This window comes from Lipophrys pholis (genome assembly GCF_963383615.2).
Source record: "Lipophrys pholis genome assembly, chromosome: 9".
NCBI classification, from domain to species: domain Eukaryota; kingdom Metazoa; phylum Chordata; class Actinopteri; order Blenniiformes; family Blenniidae; genus Lipophrys; species Lipophrys pholis.
In genome coordinates this window covers 25652545-25674431 of record NC_137639.1, presented here as the reverse complement: position 1 = coordinate 25674431, position 21887 = coordinate 25652545, and the positions used below count along the sequence as shown (strand labels likewise).

Below are 21887 nucleotides of genomic sequence, written 5' to 3'. Positions count from 1 at the left end.
ATAAATGCAGATCAATAAGGATTGAACATGAATTTAAATCACTGAAATCACTGGAAAGTTCAATCTTAATCGTTGCCTTATGCCTCTTACATTGATTTTACAACTGCATTATAAACAGTAAGCATTATTACCAATATCGTTGAAAAGTCTCTCAAACAGCTTTTAAAGAAGTAACTGGTAGCCATATTGAAGTACTTATTTTTTATCAAATTGTCCAGAACGTAATGTGAGTTATAGTCATTTCTCACTTCCACTGACTGCAGCCTTAAAACAACAGCATTCACTCCATGATTCTCCAATAATCTTCACCAGAAAAATCAATAAATCTCCAGTTATCAGTACCATCAGGATGAATGCTGCCACTCACGGGTCAATAAAGATCCATTTCCTTCAGCATTTAGAAATTAGGTCAAACAAGACCCATTTTGGCTTTCTGTGTTCAACGGGTTAATGTGATCAACTGACCACATCATAGCCTGGATTACCGTAATAGTGAGCAGTGAAGGAGTGATTGCCAAGTGAAGGGGTCTACCAGAGCAAACAGTCCCCCACCTGAATAAATACCTGTATTTTCCCAAGACCTAAATATGTGCATTTATGCTCCAGACATTTTAGATTGCTCCGCATACACACAGGGCCATTACCATCCTGACTGCATGTCACGCCTGTCTAACATCCCAATTTATCACAATCACACTCATTTAACAGCGCGTATGACATCTGAGCAACATGGCGAATCCAAACATTTCCACATGGGAAAAGTCGTGATACTACAATGAGGTATGCGGTGTAGCTGAACACTACATCAACAGTTTCCCTCCTGCCAGCTGAGAGAGGATGAAATAATGGTCACGTGGCAGTGACATGCTGTTGATTTTGTAGATAAAGACTAGTTTTCTCCAGTAAAACAGCTGCCCGGTTATGTTTTACTGGAGTTTAGTTTTTTTGTAACCAAAACTAAGCACAAATGACATTTTATCCCTCAAAGAAAAACATTGTATTTTGTTCTAAGTGTCATAGTTAACACATAGTTGGCACAACGGTGTTGCCTTTCTCTAAAACAGACACTTCATACAATTCATACAGTTACAGAATGTTTTAACATTTTCCATTCTGATGAAATAATGATTAGTTTGACCTTCTTATTATAATTTCTTGTCAAAAATGAAAAGAAACAACTCACAACTCAGCCTCCTCCCTGACCCAAGACAATCCCCACATTTAAAAATCTCCTCTCTATATAGTGTCTGATGATCCTAACTTTAGAATTGATCCACCAGTACATGTTGGGTTCTCGCTTTCTAGAGAATAAAGGCTCCTTTGAAGACGGCACAGGTTTTACGTCGGCACCTGTCTGTTAGCAACGTGAACAGGACGACCACTGCTTACAGCAAAACACAGCCTGCTTGTCCAGCGCGAGGAGAAACAACACAAACATCTGACAGCACTTCCTCTGGGGGATTAACTCAGCTTTCTGCTGACTGTGCTAATAACTGAAAGCCGTTCAGACTGAATGCATGCGTGCAAAAAAAACAACAAAAAAAAAAACCCTCTCTCTGCTGGAGGATATGGAAGTTCAGAAACTAGAACAAATAATCCACAATGAAATAGACATAAAATATATACGTTTGATTTACATATGAGCTTAGGGGTATTTTACACCACATATGGAAAACAATTCATCTTCTAAAAAAAATCCCAGAAGATAAGCTGGTCTCCAGACTCTTCCTGTTTCTTATAAAGTCAGAACATGTCACAATAGAAGTTTGGCACTTTTTGTCCTCAAACATTTTATAGACCAAATTAGTTTCTGTTTTTTTTCTCCTGCCCTGATAAAACCCATGTGGTCTTAAAACTTGCTTGTGCATTTAAATTATTAGGCCCCGACGAACAATGTGTATTTAATTTTGACTTACTGGTACCCATTATGAATAAAATGCTGATTGTGGGATCAGAATGTTCATCAGCTGCTTTGCCGTGCTCGCGTCTGTGTTCACCGGAAACATATACAGTGTGCTACGCTCATAGTGTTACTTTGTGAAGAAAGAAAAAAAAAAAAGTGTGAATCTTCATTAGCGTGTGTGTGAACATGTGCGTGTGTGTGTATGTATGCGAGTGAATAATGACAGGTTGTGGCTCCACTGAGGGGATTGATAATAGCCCGGGCTGCAGGCCCCGGGGGACGGCAGGTAGACACTCTGCAGTCCTGACCCTGCACTCTCACATTACTGAGTGCCTTGCTTTCAGCTTTCCTCCACAATCCCCGCCCAAGAACCACCAACGCACCCCCACCACTACCACCACCACCACCACCTACGCCCCACCATGACATCATCAGGAGAACTCTTCCCTCCCTAAATCCCTCTTTAACTTTATTTTTTATTTGGTTTCTTTTTTTTTTTTTTGTCATGTTCCACATTTTATGTTTGTACTTTATTTTTTTTCTTTTCCCGCCTATAAAGCAGAACTAACAATTGTTCATTGTTCATTTATTCGCCTCTAACTCTCTTTTGGACCCCTCAGGGTGCCCACACCTCAACTCAAGCCTCTCTAGACTTACCTGCTCTAACCTACAAATCCTTCAGTCTGCACACACATACTAGGCTTTACTGTCCCAATCCCCCTCAGTCCCAACTCCAACTCGAGTGCCGGGGACTTAAAGCACAAGGGGCTTGGCTGACATCCAAGAGAAGCGAGAGAGAGAGAGAGAGAGAGAGAGAGAGAGAGAGAGAGAGAGAGAGAGAGAGAGAGAGAGAGAGAGAGAGAGAGAGAGGAGAGAGAGAGAGAGGGAGAGAGAGAGGGAGAGCGAGAGAGAGAGAGAGAGAGAGAGAGAGAGAGCGCGAGAGAGAGAGAGAGGGAGAGAGAGAGAGTCAGTCCACTGACTCATATCCTTCCCTTTCTGACTCTGCTCCAGAAATGATGTAATGCTCTTGGCTTTTCGCCCTCCCCCCACCCTGTGCCTGCCTACCCCCAGATTTCGTCCCTCCCTCTTCTCGTCCTCTCACTTTTCCCTCTCTTTCCCTCCTCAACTCTTCCAACACCGCCGCTCTCGCTCCTCGCCGGGTGAAGTCACTGCGAGCTCCGGGTAGACACAGCAGCTAAAAACTTTCGAACGTAACCAAAACAGCCCAGGGCCAAGTTCCAGACATTTGGGAGATGGTGGTGCAGTCGCCATGGGAACGGAGGTAAACACAGGGAGAAACAAGGGCCTCAAACAGCTTGCAGCTGCCTGGCTCTCTGAGTAAACACTACACAGGACCTGCCCCTGATTTACTGCCTTTAATCACTGGTGGGAGGAGAGTGCCATGGGGTTTGGACTGAGGAAATAATACGAATCTGATCAAATAAATCAGCTGTAATGGGTTACGACACAGGCTGACTTTTATTAGCGGGCTAGAGAAGGGATGGATGCTGGGAGGGTGCTTCAGTGGAATAGATCTGGGATGGGGTGTCCTCACATCGGGGTGCCTGTAGCCGAGTAAAGCCGTGCCAAAGCACAGCTGAGGGATGGTGGCGAACGATACTCTGGAGCAAATTAGAGCGAGGGTTGCGGTATTCATTCACCAAATATGATCTTGTTTTGATTCATGGGATGCCGTTGGGTGAAGGCCGCAGAGGTGGCTTGTCTATCACTGACACTTACCACGAAAGCATGTCAATACACACATATCAGCAGTGAATCAGAAAACACTCTCCGCCAACGACTGTGTCATCCCGTTATGGGCCTACCTGTCATCTATCAGCAGCAGCACATGACTGCTGTTGTAACATTTGGCTTGTGTCACGTCTTTCACTTTCAATGACACTCCATCCTCCTCCTTTTTAATCTACTAAAACCTGACTATTTATTAGCATGTTTGACCCTCTCCTCCTCCCAGTGATTTTCATCCTCTACCGTCAGCCTCTCATTCAACTTTCCATCCTCACTTTCCTTTCGTAATCTCAGCACATTTTTTCCCACACCTTCATTCTTCTGATGCCATTAGTCCACGCTTCCATCCAAACATGATCTATCTTTTCCTCTCCTTGCACAGGCATGCCCCCCCCCCCCCCCCGACGAGCCACCATCCCAGTACAAATGCACATCTTCCACGTTTGTCCTCCTCTCCTCTAACCAACTGATCCTTCATTTCCTCTCCTCCATCCACCTCCTAATACCCTCTTCCTCTCCTCCATCCACCTCTGATCCCGTTTTTCCTCTCCTCTGTCCACCTCTGATCCCCCTTTTCCACACTTCCCCAAGTTGTGATCCCTGCGCTCCCCAGAGTTGTGAGGCATGTCCCTGTGTGTGAGTTGCTTGTGCAGGAGCCTGCATGTGTGGTGGCCTCAGGGCAGGGATGACACAGACCCGCTGGAATGAGAAGGAACAGAGTCTGGGCGTTCCTCTACAAACGCACTATTAAACCCACTGCAGTACACAATGAGCTCATCTTAATTCAGCTCAGATGTACATCCTGCTTTCTTTCTTTTTTCACTCTTTTTGTTTTTTTTAATTGATTACAACGCGCACCTTTGTTTTTCCGTATCTTTTGTTTACTTCTGTCTACCTACCGCCTCTCCGTGCCTTTTGCCCCACAATTTAAAAAAAAAAAACAATTGTCAACGCACTCGCAACTGTGCAGACGAAGGTTTATCAAGCCGAAACATGCGGGCATTTTCCTGGAGGTCCCACACTGTGGCACGCGGGACACACCTCCCTCCTTATCTCAACTTTGTGAATGCAATGAAATCGTAAACAATAATAAAACATGTTTTTCTTTTCAGTTTTGAAGTTTGCAAGGTCAGATGTTGTTTACAGTATGCCCTTAACACTCTGTCATTGTCAGCCTTTACACTGGTACAATGGACACATATATTCAAGGCTGCACACTGATGTAGTGATTAGCACTTAAACTTCAAGGTGATAATATCTCTGGTCGACTCCTGGCTGGGTTGTTTAGTGGACTCGGCATGTTTTCCCTGTGCATGTATGGCTTTTTGTTTTTTTCAGTTAGTCTGATTTTCTTCTCCAAAAACATGCATTTGAGGCAAAGTGCTGGATGTAAGCAGGTCAGGTCTGGATCAGCTCCAGGTCCCCGTGACACTGGTTTTGGATAAAGCAATATAGAAATTAAATACAAACATATTTGTGAGTCATGTTTAGATACTCAGCAAAGGTTGAGCTGGATAATATTGCTTTCCTCCTAATAAACAACAAACATCCAAATGTATGTGTGAATTCCACCAATCAGCAGATGGACTCAGCGATAGCAGACGTGGTTGTAAATAAAAATTTTGTTTGAAACAATCATTCAAGTTACTGCGAAATCAGATTAAAAGTGCAAATGCAAGCATAAAAAAGGAATGCAGACCTACTTAATTTTCGTCAACTTTAAAATCCTTGTTTGAGAAGCTTTAGCGCCTGCATAGGATATATACATGTCTACGTGAACCTGCTTTTTGCTTACAGTGAGTATACTGGACATTTACAAATTAATTTTACTACACAAAAGTAAAAATAAAAAACTCAAACAAAAGCTTAAGCTGACCTTATTGAGGTTCCTTCATTTAAAACAAACAAAACTGACTTAACAGACCACTATAGCAGCTGCAGGAATTTCCCAATGAAGAAAACTAAGTGGATTGTCTTGTACCAAGTTGTATTAGTTTGTTTTAAGATACAAACAATAGCCTCACAGTTAGAAAAAAAAAAAAGGAAATCTGTTCAGTCGGGTGAACTTATCAAGTAATAATTGCTGATAAACATGAAACTGAAAAAAAAAAAGAAATTATAACATTATATGTTTTTGAATGTTGTCTGCAAATTGTTACGCAGCACTCTATAAAAATCAATCAATATAACATCAAACATCCTTAAAAAAAACACAAGCAGCTCACAAATATATCTATCACCCTACACTTTGCAGGAAACACTGCTTTTCAGAAGGCACAAACATCAACAGCTCTTTGTGTTACTTCCCTAAACAGGTAAAGACAAGGACCACAAGATGCTGGGGGCCCGAGGTGTGAAGATAAAGTGCATTTAAAGCAGGAAACAAAACCCGAAATTTACTTCCTTCAAAGACCTGCACAATAATAAGTGATCTTGTATGAACATGTGAAAATGCACACAGTCTTCCCAGTGTGGTACATCAACAATATAGCTGTTTAAAGATGAATAGACCCGAAAAATGATGTCAGTTACTCTCTGTGTATACAAAATTAACTGCAAATGGATACGGAGGACTGCTCTAAGTAAGATAAAGTGTGATGTGACATTTGTACAAGAACAGAGAGATATAATTTCTGTTTCTGAAATGGACCATAAAGTCCAGGAAAATCTGACAAAAGCTGTCTTGGTTAAGTGATCACCAACCAACACTGACATCAACAGCCTGTGGTTTTCAGGATTGCACCTTTTAGGCTCACAGAGAATTTAACACTTTTATACACAGAAAGTGTAGTAAAAACACCTGTTTTCATACACGGCCAAAAAACTGAGAGCGGTACTTAAAGACCCACATCGTAATAAACTGACGATGCAATATTTTACCACATCTGTACTGTAATCGCTCCGTACTTAACCCAGCTGCATTCAGCTCGATCAAACTGTGTAATGGAAACAACTGACTGAATTCGCCTAACGAGCCACAATACAAGACTGTCATTTCTAATGTATTGTGCTCCACGCCCATCTCTCTTCAGATCACTTACGAGGCAAAAAAAAAGAAGTAGATTTTTCCACAAAATGTTGCATCTCGCACGGTTGACTACTAACGTCCGATGCGTTTAACTCTGACACAACTCAGCACCAGATGTTTCTAATTGAAAAGCAGAGTGCGTCCAACTGTTGGACAATCGCTCCTCTTTTTACGATAATGATAGCCGTGACATCTGCTGGCTGCTTCTTATACCTGGTTTTTAACACTGGTTTGTGTCAGTGCTCGTCCCCAAACACAGAGAGAGAGAGAGAGAGAGAGAGAGAGAGAGAGAGAGAGAGAGAGAGAGAGAGAGAGAGAGAGAGAGAAAGAGAGAAAGAGAGAGGGGTCCTCAGGTTTCACAGCTGCAGGCCGAGCTCAGTCCTAAAGTAAATGGACTTGAGGAAAGCCAATCCTAATTGATTCCAAGCCTCAAAGCTCTTTAGTAAACATTGTGGAGCAATGAAAATGACTTGTTATCCTAATTCATTGGACGCTCACGCTGCGCTCTCGGTAGAGCAGAGGAGCCGATCGAGGAAGCAGATGGAAGTTGAGATTAAACTGATTTTGTTTGGTGATTTTGTCTCATTTAGAGACAAAATCACCACAGAGCTCCATAAAGGGTGTCGAGATTAAAAGATTTATTAGCCCGCAATGATCGCACATACAAACTGTACCAGTCATGACCAGGATAACTGGTTTTTAAGTGTCTCTTTGATTATTATGACTGAAATTGAAGACAAACATTTCCATAGCGAGATCCTGTGCTGCTAGTTTTACGTGATAGTCTCGTGTTCACGAGCACATTGTAAATCCAAGACAATGAAGATCATTTTGGTGATTTAACAAGATAACAAGGCGATTAAAACACATGCCACAATAAGGAACCACTGGTGTGACCTTCAGAAGCCTCACTCTCAGGTTGGTGCAGATCTAGCCTGTGAAGTGTTCGACATGTTTTCCGAATAGGAAGTTCCTGTGGAGAGACCCTGTGCTCGGAGACTCTGGTAAGCCCTAATGGCTTCCTGTGGAAGCGTTGCTTTTCAGTGGAGGGGTTTCCTCAGCCCGTTTTCCTGCTGATACGAACATTTCCAGATCAGTTTTCTCTCATGTGAATGAGAAAAGGTTTCCAACGTTCTCAACAAGTGACACACACCTCTGCACTTTGTACTCAGAGGATACTTCAAATTAAGACTGATGGATAACATAAGCTTGGTTGCCATTTTTGGCCACCAATCAGTCACCATCATACTGCACAGTGGCTCGAGAGTTCATGTGATGTGACTTTATGGAGGCGAACTGTGACACCACCGCTCTCTCGACGAATCAGTGACGGCTCTGTGATCGTAAAGGGTTGTGAAGTGAAGCGGCGAGCCGGTGCTTTAGCGAGGTAAGGAGTTTACAATGACAGGTAAACTTAGGTGAAGCAGGCTCAGCAAAGTCTCTGTTACTGGCAGTGATTGCTTCTCCTCCAAGGGGATGAAATTCCATCCCTGCCCTCGACAAAGAACCTGACGGCGTGTCAGTCAGGCTTAGTGACGAGGCCTCCCATCCAATATTCACTAGCTCTTCAAGCTGTAAATCTACACAGGACAACCTCGACACAGTGGCTGGCCTAACACTGAGCCATCTCGATGTCTAACCAGCTCGCCACAGGCCTGGTTTGCAGTAACAAAGCCTTGGCACAAGTTTGAGGTTAAGGCAGAGAGGAAACATTGAGGTCAGCAGAATATCTCCTTTAAGGTCCATGAAAATACAGTAAATATTTGTGTACGGTAAAGAATTACTGGCATATCAAGATTAAACCTCTTAAGAGGGAAAATGTGACACACAAAGAGTTGATAGCAGCACAACAGTTGACAGATTTTATAGAGTCAATGTCTCATATAGCCTCATTACATATAATGTGCAAATGTGGCTCATCAATACAGGGTCTGATGATTTGAATCTGAATCTGAAGGAAACGATAATAGAGTACACGACACAGATTGGTATTCAATTATTCTCTCTTTCTACAAAGAGAGAATCCAAACCGTAAGGTGTCTGACATTCCCATAGTATGAAAAGAACTATTTCAGAGCATGAAACTTTAAACCGTTGTAAAGCCAGTCACGACTGACGCTTCAACGGTGACCTCATCTTGTCCTCTGGGACCCTCTTCTGCGTGCTCTGCTATGGGACAATACTGAATGAACAGCAAAACATGGATCGCCAGCCCTCCACACACTGCTCCAAATGTAACAAAACCCTGACATTACCTCAGAGACTATGGAGAGATGACAGCCGGCACGGACACAAAGGGTCCATGCCGAGCTTGAGGCTGTCACTATACTCGAGGTGAGAAGACACACTCTGTTCACTGCACTCGTCACAGCAGTTACTTTAACCCATCGCAAACGAGGCGAAACAACCATGGAAGGATATCATTTAAAAAAAAAAAAAAAAAAAGAAAAAGTGTATTCCATGTACTTGCTACAAGACTTGCATAGGTTTTGCTGGATTTTCCATCCTAGTTTCCCACTCACCCAATCTGTCTGTTCGTGGATGGAGCCTGAGTGATGACGGAGCTGGACTGAGGCGAGGGCAGGGCCTGCTGGATCACTATGCTGGTATCATGATTTCCCATGCGTGAGTGGGTCTGCTGGTGCTGGGCTTGGCCTCCTTGGCCATGCAATGCAATGTTCTGCACAGAGGAAGACAAAGGAGAGCAAACAGTATGTAAGGTTACTGAATATGTTTGGAGTTTGACATTCCCTCTAGCAAGCCCTTTTTTTTTTCAGTACATCTCAAACATTGGCCTTGGGCTAAAAATGCTGAGCTTTAGCGGCTGATGAAGAACTATGTAAACTATGTTCAGGCTGTTTTTTGTTGCTTAGGGGAAATATTGATACTTTTTTATGTATCCAGAGGGATACTCTCATGATTTACATTAGAACACAACTAAACTGCTCGAAGACACAACAGCTAATGCATAGAAGAAGGCATAAAGCCATACATTAAGTTAGTTGCATTGAGTCAAATACATAATTACCTTTACAGTAATGATGAAGCAAAATAATGCATTGATAACAAATCAGAAACCACAATAAGGCCTCTAGTTATTCTACTCATGCTTAAGTTAACTGTAATACATGAAAATATGACAATTTCATATTCATACTGGCTGATTGCTGTCACTTCTTATGCCCATTGTGCTTTACACTCCTGGAGTCTTGCTCCGACTTGCCTCCTGCTGACTTAGCAGAGCCTCCCATCATAAACCGCACAGGCTGGGCCGGCTAGACATGGCTGACCTGAGCGCAGACGAGCTCCAGAGCCAAACCGCCCAGACATCAGCTTAGCTACAGCGTGCACTGCACATCTTCCCAGACATTAGATAAGCAGTCTGTCTTGTGGTGATTTGACGAGTACCCGTGCTGTAGGTGAAGGTGCCCAAGGGCAGATCTATAATGCATAAATGATCACGTCCTTTGTCAAATGTCAGAGCTCAGTGACTCCGCTCGCTTGCGAGACAAACAGGCCGAGGCTTTTACTGCTGCCAAGGAGTTGTCTCAGGGGTCTGTCTATATTTCTGGCATGAAACGGGACTCCCTCGCTAAAAGATGGCTGTTTGAAGTTACAGGTGGAAAACCTGATCTCTGTTCTCCTCACCTGCGGTGGGTGACAAATCTCCACCTGCTCGTCTGTCTGTCACTGCCGACATGACAGATGAGCATCGCGGGGCACCGTGTCTGGGGTACAAGTGCAAAACATGAGCGTACTTTGAAACAAAAGAGGAAAAATGTGCCCGAAATATCCCAAGGCCTATGAGCACTTGTGGCTATCAGTTGTAGTTGCATGAGGTCTACGTGTGTGAAAGCTATTAAAAGTGCCTTATCGCCTCACGGTGGGCGGGCAGCTATTAGTGACTTGACTGACGATCCCCCCCGGATCATCACCACTCAACCTAACGTCTGTCATTGGCCAGGGCTTTGCGTTCCTCTGAGTATTATTTTCTTTATAAATCCGAGGCTTTGTTCTCTGCTCCGTTGTACCTGTTTACTGTCCTCTTCTTCTTGGGCTTTGCAGAACTCCTGCTCGATGGAGCAGTCCAGCTCGCTGAACAATCCCACCTCCTCGCAGTTCTTCAAGAATCGTGTCGGCGTGGGTGTCTGGTCTGGAAATGAATCAGAGAGTATTGATTATTCCTGGGTTATTCTATTTTATATGTGTGTGTGGGTGCGTGCATGCATGCATGCGCATGTGTGTGCGTGTTGTTTAACCCTGTGCTAGACGAGCAACCTGTCCAACATGTACCCTGCCATTAGCTCAGTGTGAGGTGGGACACGCTCCAACCACAATGTGACTGAAGCCAATATAGACCCTATATGGATGTCGACACTATTATTCACACATTCATGTTCAAATATGTGATGCCACAATGACAGAATACCACAAAAACACTAAAAGCATCATTTGAAATTACACTCAAAACAGACTTTACTGTTTACATTGTCAGTTTGAGATTAACTTTCCATCCTCACTGATTCTGCACAAAGTCAAATTGCTTCAGTATCGTCGAGTCGTCTTCGTCACACTTGAAGCGGGCTAATGGAGATCCACCTTTAAGAATAACAAAAATGTTCCCTGCCACATTGTGTTTTTCAGGAGAGCATTACCTCCATTTACTTAGTGAGCGAGAGATACTGACCCTGACAGCCCCCATTTTAGCTGACAAAGTACAGATCCCACCTACCAAGAGGGGGTCTCATTTGCGGCGCTCAGTTAAGCTGCGGTATTCAGCTTGACGTGGTGGGGGCTGCACAGGGATCAGGTTTCAGACAGTTGAAGGTGATTTTAGGATCACGATTGTTTCAGAGGCTAAAAGCATACTTCATGGACTGTTTATCCATTCTGGCTAGACTGGGGATTGACTCAAACCTCCATCATGACCCGCATACCCAAAATACACTTTATTCCAAAAACTCCCTTTCAAAATTTACTGGCTGACACTATATGTTTTTTCATTTTTTTAATGTGAGTGATTTCAACTCTTAGCTAAGGATATGAGTCAACGAAAGGCAAAAACAAGCGTAGGGGGAAGTTTGGATCAACAGTTACTGTAGTAAAAGTTGACAGGTTCTGGTGACCAGATTGGAGCATGGTGTGACGTGTGGTTGATCTGCAGTGCACACTTACAACTACTGACCGTATTGTCCTCGGTTTAAGGTCTTTATAAGAGAAATGGTCAGAGTTGTAACTCAGACAGCAGGCGATAAAGACACCTGGCCTAGAAAATCTGATCCGGCCGTCCACTGAGTGTAAATAATGAAGAAGACACAATCTCAGTTGGCTTGGCAGGAGCAGTGATCACTAGACAATGTGAGCAGGGCAGGGAGGGGCATTCCTAGGAATGGGAGGTCTACACTTATAGATTGGCCTTGAGCTGATATCGCCAGCACACAATCTTTGATTTGGTGTTTCTGTGAACTCTAGATAAATGTGAAGCATGTCATCTGTTGGTCTTACACCGGAACATTCCCAAAACCCCCTCTCACTGTATATGTATTAACAACAGAAGGTCATTTGGGTCATCAGGCATGCATAAAGACTGAATCAAATACAAAGTAAGTTACGCAATCCATGAAATAAATGCAAAATGTGGCATTAAAGCTTTAAAATATGAACACAAAAAAGTGATATCTGTCCACATTGTATGAATTTCTACTTGCTTCACCGCCAGTTTATTTACATGTGTTTTTGTGAAAGCTAAAAGGAGCTCCGACAGAGAGGGCTGAAGTGGTTGCAGACCCTTGGACGAATGACAGCCCTGAATGACAGGCAAAAAGCTCAAGGGAAACGCAATTTTACATAACATGTCACTTTGTTCTGTTTTATGTCAGCGTCTCCGCTTCCTGCTGAAGTACGCACAAGTGGTATCCACTGAATGGGGCTCAACTCTGAGGTAACGCGCGTCATATCATTTACATTATTGTAAACAACTTGTATAGACACGCTGTAAAAGTTGTCTGATGACAGATAAGCGTGTCTGTGTGTGAGTCACTGAGGGCACACACCTGCAAACAAACACCGAGCTCCCTGTGATCCCTGCTCAAGTAGTGAGTGAGGCCGTATTGATGCAGACGCAACTCACCTGATAACATGTTGTCGTTCTTTATTGAAGGGAACTTAAGGGTCATCTCATGTTTGTGTCGATGTATCATCAGATGGTCCTCTGTGGGGAATCGCTGTTGTGAAAGAAGAACTGTAAGGAACGAATGTGTATCCTGCATTCGACGAGTGAATTACATTCACTGGTTTGTAGTTGACGACCGCTTCCTCGTCGAGCATCCACGCTGGTGCAGATGTCAAGACTTCACACGTGTAGTGTTATTTACAGTTTGTTTCACTCACTGCCATGCTATTCTGTTTCTCCCCTGTGTGTGAGTCAGAAACGAACTCCTCAGACCTCCTCAATGCATTCCTCTTCACATTACAGGCAGACATACATGCAGATGTTCGCGTTAAGTTCTTCTGCGTCGACATGCTCACCTGAGAACAGCCAGGAGCGTTGCACACATACGGCCTTTCCTGGTCCGAGTTCATCACTCTGGCCAACTTCTCATAAAACTATAAAGAAAGAGGGGGAAAAAAATGAGAGCAGGCAGGGGAAATGAATGACTTGAGTTTCCTTGCCAGCACGCAAAAGGAAAAATACACTCTTTGTGTCATGCTAGACATTAAATTGCCACCACACCTGCACTAGTTTTCTCACACTCCAGTAACCTGGGAGCCATTAAAGTGATATTCACACTAAAGTTGTGGAAACAGTCGATTCAAACTCTTTGATCCAGAGGAAAAAATTCTAAATAGTTCAACATGCTTACATGGATTGATTTCTTTATGCTGATGCCATTAGCTTTTGTAGCTATTTAAACCAGCTATTCATAAAATAAAATAAAGAACTGAGTAGAATGTATAAATGTAGTCTACAAAACAATAAATGCCAAATTATTTTTGCATTTATGTTTACACAGCATGTTTATAGACGTGCATCCATATGCCCGCAGAAAGAACTTTAATGAGGTTAGAAACAATTACACTATTAAAAATCATTAGCAAATTATAATCAAACATCTGGATTGGAAGCACTCTTTCCACAAAAGTCTGATACGAACACAAAAACAACTTCCATTCCGAGATGTCAAAATGTATGTTTCAGTATTGCACCTTTGTGGTGGTACAAGATGAATTTAAGTGGAAGGCGCCTATATCCACTCACACAGCAACATGATTTCAGGTTTCACTCATAAGGCCTTCGTATAAAGGATCCGTTCTTTTTTTTCTTCTTTTTTTTCAGTCAGAGTACATCATTTCGTGAGAAGAAGAAAAGAAAGCGGTGGGAGAGAAGCGTATAATAGCAGTTATTCAATCCATACAAGTTTCAAGATTGCAAATAGGAGCTCAACATAATTGTTCACCTGCATCTGCTGCCAAAAGTGTACTTCAGAATTAATTGCTAAGTACACTGGAGTCATCACCGTGCATTATGTCAAAAGTCTGTGGTCTCTGCTATCATTTCAGCTTTAATGGTTCAAAGTGAAACTGAGTTTTTCCAGAAAAGAAGTTTGCTTCATACCTGGGTTCTATATGTAAAATACAACTATAGAAGTAGAGAAAATACTATAAATTAATAAATATCATCCTATCGTTCTCATTTCTTGCAAGACTAAATGAGGTAATCCAAACACAATTTTTTTTTTTTAATCTCTAAAATAGGTAGATTTTACTCACTTTATAGCTTAAACAAAGTGATTCAAAGGCTTTGACATGCCCTTCAATCTATCATTACTTTTAATGAATTCTTGATGCATCTGATACTTTTATATGCTTAAACCATATTCTTGTAAAAAAAAAAACATAGGTTTCATTAATATTCCTGCATACTAAATCCAAAGGTAACACATGAATAAGACGAAAAGATAACTTTTTTTTGTTCAAAGCCTTTTTTGCCCGAAAGCAATTCAAACAAGTCAAATTTTTTTTGATTACAATCCCACACTGTGTCAAGCATTAAAAGATACCATTTAATAAGAAATTGACTTTTCTTCACTGATTGTAATAAGTGATTTATTCATTTAAAAAAAGTGTTTTAAACGATTGAATGACAAAAGGTAAAGTCATTGTTTTAAACCATTTTTCTTCTCATTAATTAAATAGGTCAGAACTTTCTAATTCCAAGAAAACATCAGCACAAAATATTGTCGGCATCTTCTTTGTACCTCATATCAGTACTTAGCACTTAGAGACGGCTTTGTCTTTTTCTGCAGTCAACCACAACAATGTAAACAAACATTAAGGAACAATCTCTACTTGTGACACGGCGGAGCAATAGAGCTGCTGCACCTCCAGACACTTGTCATTCCAGATGTTAAATTAGTATTATTAATCCAGACCTAAGAGCAGCACCACACCCAACAAGTGTTTGCAGCTTTGAGCCTGTGTTGTGAGACTTCCTTTTTAGTTCTGCAACTTCAAAAACCACAAAGAAAAGCCACAATCTGTCAATGTGGAGTCTGAATTCAAAGCCTGCCGACCACACGAGCACTTGGGCTCCACATGTTACAGGACACTCATTCTGTACTTAAGCCCAATAAGCCTTTTAAAACATACCTGAACAATTCATGTTGACTAAGATGACACATTGGATATTTTGACTAAAATGTTTAGGTTAAAAAATAAATAAATTACATGCAACGTAATTTCATCCCCACCAAAACAAGTTCTTCCATGTGTGGTGGTGACAGACAGATAATTAAATAATTAGCATTAGATGCTTGGTTTATTTATCATCTGTGCTCTTGATGATGATTAAAACATTGAAACACCGAAGTATTTACAGCTGTGACACTGCATCATTAATTTTCTTTTTATCACACACCACATGCACATTTATTACTTTAATTATTACCCCCCCCCCCCCCCCCCCCCTTCTTCCTCCTCCATCCGCTAACAAGTACTGCAGAGCATCTGTAACCCAAGCCAGTGCCACATGTCAAGTGTCGAGCATGAATACCTTCATACACTGTGTACATGTGTGTTGTTTTCATGGGTACAGACTATTTCCTTAAGCACAGTCAAAACACTCAAATATTGTGTTATGCTAAGCAGGGCTGTTTTCCTAACAAGCTGTACTTCATAAGCAAGCCTGCAGAACAGGGTCTGGACAGGGTCTCTCTGTCAGAGAGCAATGAGCCCTGGCCTCTCTTTCTGTCACCAGTCCTCTCTCTCTCTCTCTCTCTCTCTCTCTCTCTCTCTCTCAGCAGAGGCCTTGAAAACTCACCTGGTCGCCTTTTACACACAAAAAAAACCCGAACCAACACTGATTCTAAAACCTCAAGCCAAGGAAGAATGCCAATACCAGAATCAGTGACCATGGAAATTCTGCCAATCATGCATGATTTGATTTGAGCGTATATTTTTAACTCAAGTTTACTTCATCACTTTGCACGAAGCTGCTATGGGGATTTCTTCTGAATTGGCTCTATGAACCACATCAACAAACGCTTACATGTCACACTTAGCAACTGAAACTCCAAGAAAGCTTTAATAAGCGAATAACAGAAAATTGTTTCTGTGACTTTTATTTTCATTTTTTTTAATTATACGTTCACCTTCCTGTTCCAGTTTCTAAAATGGGACTTCATCATTTCATTATATTCACCAGTACATTCAAACCACATGATGCATAAAAACTTTCTAGCATTAATTCTCCGAATGCCTCTGGGAATTATCCAACAACTTTCACACTTCAAATTATCAGTACTCAACGCCCTTTGCTTGGAAAGGGCACTTGGCTCTCATTTAACATAGATGTTTTAGTTTAGCAGAGGAAATTTGGTTACACTTTACATTAACTATATCCTGATGTGAGCGAGGGGAAGGATTAGGGTCCAGCATTCAATTTCAAGAGGAACTGGGGAGGAATTCACCAGGTAGACCGCATTTTAGAATTTAAACAATATGGCGGGGGGGGGGGGAGAGAAGAGGAGGTTGGGGTGCAGAGGCATATGGGGTTAAAGCAAGCACAAACACGCACAGCAATTCACATCTCCAGGTCCTCATAGCCTGCATAGGCTTTTGACAGTATAAGTTCAAGGCAGGATTACAGCGAGCCCTGAGGCAGGGAACTCGGCCCTCTCAGACAATAGCTGCCCTGAACTTTGACTATTGAACTGAATGCTTGACAGAAAGTCACCACTGATGTAAAACTCAATAACTTTCCATTATCGAGCTGCACCGCAAAATGTAAACTCATGGTAAATAGAAACATTCCCGGTTAGAGGTATACCACTAACACTACTCATGTTACTCCTGTTGTACTTGCTGTGTACACAAGAGAGATGTGTCCCAGTATGAAAAATTATGGTAAAATATAAAAAGCATTTCATTCTGTCCTACATTTAGTACAGACAAATGACGGTTGTATTTTACTGCTGCAACTTAAAGTTAACATTGTGTGACATATAAATACATCTGGAAAACACAAGTCAGTTCAAATTCAAAACACTGTCTTTTCAGTCTTTGCTACTTTGCTTGTATTGAATAATTATTATTACAGTTGTTGTGAGCAATATGCATTTTTCTTGAATATTTCAGCCAATTACACAAAGTGACATTTTAATTAAAGTTTTAATATGGCTTATGAATATGTCACCAGTTGTTTGGAATGGGTAATATGGCTCTCATCAGCTTTGCCAGATAATTGAAAACACATTTAGGTTAAGGTCTTTGCAACTATAGAAAAGTTTTTTTGTTTTGTATTGTTTTTTTAATCTGTTGCATGTGGAAAAACCGCCTAATTTATTCTGTTAATGTACAAATACAGTGCTGCTGGGGTTCCTAAAAGCTTTTAAAAACACAAATCTGAATAAACTAATAGATCTAATGGTGTGTAAACAGTTACTATTAACACAGCTAATGAAAAGAGACGCCTCACTGCAGGGGTGATTGAGAGCATGCATGGGAAACAAGTGGTTATTGACAGTGCTGTCACACAGTCGAAACATAATGACAGCGGCCTGAGAGGCAATCAAATAATTAAAACATCTTTCTTCTTTTTTTTCTTTTTTTTTTTTTTCCTGAGCGCGCCTGGTCAGCACAACCTTAAAGTAAAAACCCTCCACATCTCAGCAGCTTAATCAAATATCGACGAGCCTGCAGAATGACGTAATGTTGCTCACGTCGCTGTTAAGGAGCGAAAAGAAAAAAAATAGGATTTTTTTTTTCTTTTTCTTTTTAATGCAAACAGACGCATCAGATGTTTCTTTTGAAGCGGTGTGACAGCGGATCTTTTTCCCAGACGATCATTGGTGAACCGCAGAGTCCGGGACAAGACCGCCGGCTCCGGATCCCGACATGGGACAGGCGTGACAATGATGCGGGGGGATCCAGACAAGAAAAAAAACAAACAAAAAAAAAACGAACTTTGAAGAGCCGGATTACTGTAAAATCCAATGGAAAGCATCCTTTTTGTTACGCGTTTGGATTCCTGCAGACTTGTCTCTGACAGACCGATCGAGCTGCAGCGGCACTTGACTTCAACTTCAACAGTCAACAGAGCAAACAGGCCAAACAAAACTCACATGGCATCGGATCGAGAGCAGAGGTGCAAACACAAACCAGCTCGGCACGAGAGGGAAATGATGGGCTTGGAAATATCAAAATTAAATTTAAATTTTTTTTTTTTAAAAAAAAGGTCTGCTGAAGCGAAGGAGAAAACAAGCTGTTGCATGAAGAAGAAGAAAAGAAGGAGGGGGGTAAAAAGAAAAGTGAGAAGAAACGCTTTATAAAAACCAACACAACGAACCTGCAGAGGCGCGTGCACGGTCCTCTGCATGGCGGCGAGGCTTTTCAACTTACCAAACAAGTGTAGAAAATGTGAAGCAGTCTCTGAGAAGAAACCACGTTGGACTGAGGAAAGATTACAATACGATCTATTTAGAGAAGCATAACGTCACCCCCCGGGTGACGTCACGTGGGATTCCTGAACTTCTAAATCATTGCGGTCCGCTCGTGGGGCGGCGCGAGCGGGGCGGAGTCTTCAGCGAGACGCGCACGCCCCCGCAGGCGTGGACGGACACGGAGTGGGTGTGGTGCGGCACCGGTCCGGATCCCCGGTACCGACCGGGAGGGCGAAGCACAAGAGCGAGTCTACACCAGGACCTCAGCTCTGGGAGGGAAAAAAGGAAGTTGTTCCCTCTAAATGTATTATTTATTTGCACTTGAAATACAGTTGTGCAGCAACTTGTGCAAACGAATCAATTTTCTGATAAACTAAACTAATCATACTTTGTTAATCCCCTCGGAGAAATTCCTTAATCGATGGAAAGGCAGCCATGGAAGGAGCTCAATCCATCCCGTGGGAGCAGTTCAGGGTTCAGTGTCTTGATCAAGGACACTTCTGCATGTGGATAGGAGGAGGTGGGGAATCGAACCTGCAACCTTCCAATTGAGCGAGGGACTACTGCTCGACTCCCTCTGCACCACTTCCCCCAATCCGGTCAGAGGATTGAAGGCAGTGTGTCACAGAGCAATCACAGACCAGCAGACACGCACGAACTCAACATTTTACACACATTAAATATGTAATTTAATATTAAGCTTAAAATTGTTCTATTAGTGTTTTTTTTCTTTTGGCAAAGTTTTTTTTTTCTTTGTGATGTGGGCCCTTCTGACTTCTTTAATTTCCACTGTCGACATCAGTATTAGGTTGGACTCGTCTCTTTGCTGCATTGTTCTCTTCAACATCTGGTTCTTTAATGCTGTGAGTAAGCTGTTCAACAGAATCCCGAGCTGCTCAAGTCATGCAAAAGAAGAAACAGCACTATTTTAACATTATTACCGAGTGTGTCGGTTCTTCATTCTTTTACAGACAAAAGCCGCCATATCCTCAAAATAAAATCAAGTTTATACGTTCTGCTTCTGTTTCCATTTTCTTTTTACAATGTCAGATCACACCTGTACCCCACTTTTTTAATGTAAAAACAAAAACTGTCACCGCTGAAATGCAATGTTTCATATTACATCTACTACTAGTATTTCATTACAGTTACTTATTTAAAAGCACAAGAGTTAATGGGAGTTCCTGCAAATAAAAACTAGTGAGTTACTCAGGAAATTTCCCTCTGAGTTAGATGTGATCGTCTTTCTCACTCACCCTGTGAACACTTTTGCATTATTGTATTGTTCCAGTGACATTTTGGCTGACCGCCATGTTGGTTGGTGTTATTATGACTGATTCACTGCTAACTATGCAGTGTCTCAGTTGTCTCAGGGAAGGTTTTTCAATGGTAAATGGACTTTATGTCATCAATTTCCACTTCAGCATTGTTAATCACATTCACCCATTCATGCACACCCACATACACACAAGTGGGAATGGCCGTCTTCCATCGAGACGTATCTTTGGGTTCAAGGACACTTTGACATAATGGACAATGTGAGATGGAGGTTGAGCAAACAATCTTGTGATTGGATGACGACCGAGCCAAGACATTTACATGAATCTTTTCACAATGACCTTTTCAAACCTATTGGTAAAATACTGGTCGAGATGTATGTACGAGTCATTGCAATAGTCACAAGCCCTCTAAGTGCTGAAAAATGAGAATAAAACAATATTTATGCTAACAAGTCTCATTGCGTGCATCCATATTGAAAATTGAAGTCCTGATCCTCAAAGTTGACCCCAAGTTTACCCTTGGGAACCCAACCCTAAGGTCTTCTCGTATTTTATATCATTTTCTTCTGCAACACTCAAAACAACTCGGATTCCTGAGCTCCAAGGCAACTAGGAATCAACACAAGTTCAACTAAAGTTACATCAGTTAACTGAAAGGCGATGCTCTTTAATCTGCATGTTACTGTTTATTTAAAAAAGAAAATGATATTTTAGGAAATGATCAGGCCAACAGGACATTGTTACATATATCATATTAGTTACCAAGTTACTGTAACTAAGTTGTTACTGCCAAAATTAGTGGCATTGCAGTAATGGTTTCCCTGTGTTGTAATTTTGTGTATCAATAGAAGTCAGAGTTGAAGAAAAACGTCAGTTTAAAGTTTCTTTTGTTTGTATTTCGCTTTGGTTCTTACTTGAAGGGCACTTTTGGTTGCATAATTTCTTGTATGAGTGGCGTGGAGGTAAACTAAGCACATGAAACTGAAACTAAGCATTTTTATGATGCAGTATGGCCTAATGGAAGACCTGCTGTGTGGTAATTTAATCAATCAGAAAGTAATCTAGAAATGTGAAGCCTGTGCGCACAAACTGAAATCCTGACTCCCAACCCAGAGTTTAACAGACAAAAAGCCAATCGTTATGTCTCATGAAATGCAATTATCATTAGAATGTGTATTCATCCATCCATCTTCTATACCGCTTCACCGTTTTCACCATAGCTGGGTGCTGGAGCCAATCCCAGCTGAATGCATATTGACACCCACATGCCTAACAAACACACCCACTGATCCTGGAGGTTTTGTCAACTGTTGATGCACAAAATACACAACTTTCGATCATTTATTTCCTAAACTGTGTGTTTACAGCACACGAGATGAGATTCAATCAACATTGCAGCGCAAAGCATTTGCGTTGGGACTCTGTTGTGACCTGCTGGTGCCAACTGGCTGTGATTTCTCGGGCCACAGACGCTGGTAGTGAAGCCATCTTCGACTCCAGGGATTAATGACTGCTCGCACATTGAGAAATGTTTACCACTCGCCTGCGACCACTCCACGAGACACACTAAGAGCTCTGTCACTGAAACAATAACGCAGTCTGAAAAGCCTCCATAACTCAGAGCCTCTCCGCCTCTGTCTTTTAACCAGAGCTTTAATCAACGTTTATGACATCCTTTTGTCTCTTTATTGCCAATATATTTCCCAACCAATCCAAACATTATGCTCCCAGAGGAGCAGACTATTAAGGTTGGAAAGAGCCGATACAGTTTGGGTCACTGACCCACACTAAAGCAGATTTGATCTATATTATACTAAACCTTTTATTATTATGCCTTTGTGCAAGGCTTTTGGGGAAGATCACCTTGAAGGGATAAAAACTGGTGAGGATGCTTTGCCGCAGCAGGTGCAAAGGGTGAAGGAGACTAAATAATGTCAGTGTGATACAGGTTTTGTCAAAAAAGTATAAAATACCTTGATAAATACTTT

The 21887-nt window shown here is 41.8% G+C and overlaps 1 protein-coding gene across 3 annotated transcripts in view; it reads right to left on the bottom strand.

Annotated features, from left to right (window-relative positions):
* The window catches only part of creb5b (cAMP responsive element binding protein 5b), a 37288-nt gene extending 18557 nt beyond the window's left edge, over positions 1 to 18731 (bottom strand). Inside the window, exons 1-5 of one of the 3 annotated variants that reach the window (XM_080472507.1) lie at positions 18579 to 18731; positions 13209 to 13286; positions 12811 to 12904; positions 10712 to 10833; positions 9203 to 9360 (exon numbers count right to left, since the gene is read on the bottom strand). In XM_080472507.1, the coding sequence (XP_080328633.1) occupies positions 9203 to 9360; positions 10712 to 10833; positions 12811 to 12904; positions 13209 to 13262 (428 nt within the window). In that variant the 5' untranslated portion in view covers positions 13263 to 13286; positions 18579 to 18731. Of the gene's footprint in view, positions 1 to 9202; positions 9361 to 10711; positions 10834 to 12810; positions 12905 to 13208; positions 13287 to 18525 lie in introns of all 3 variants that reach the window. The other 2 variants (XM_080472508.1, XM_080472506.1) reach the window with 2 other exon arrangements.
* Positions 18732 to 21887: the final 3156 nt, after the last annotated feature.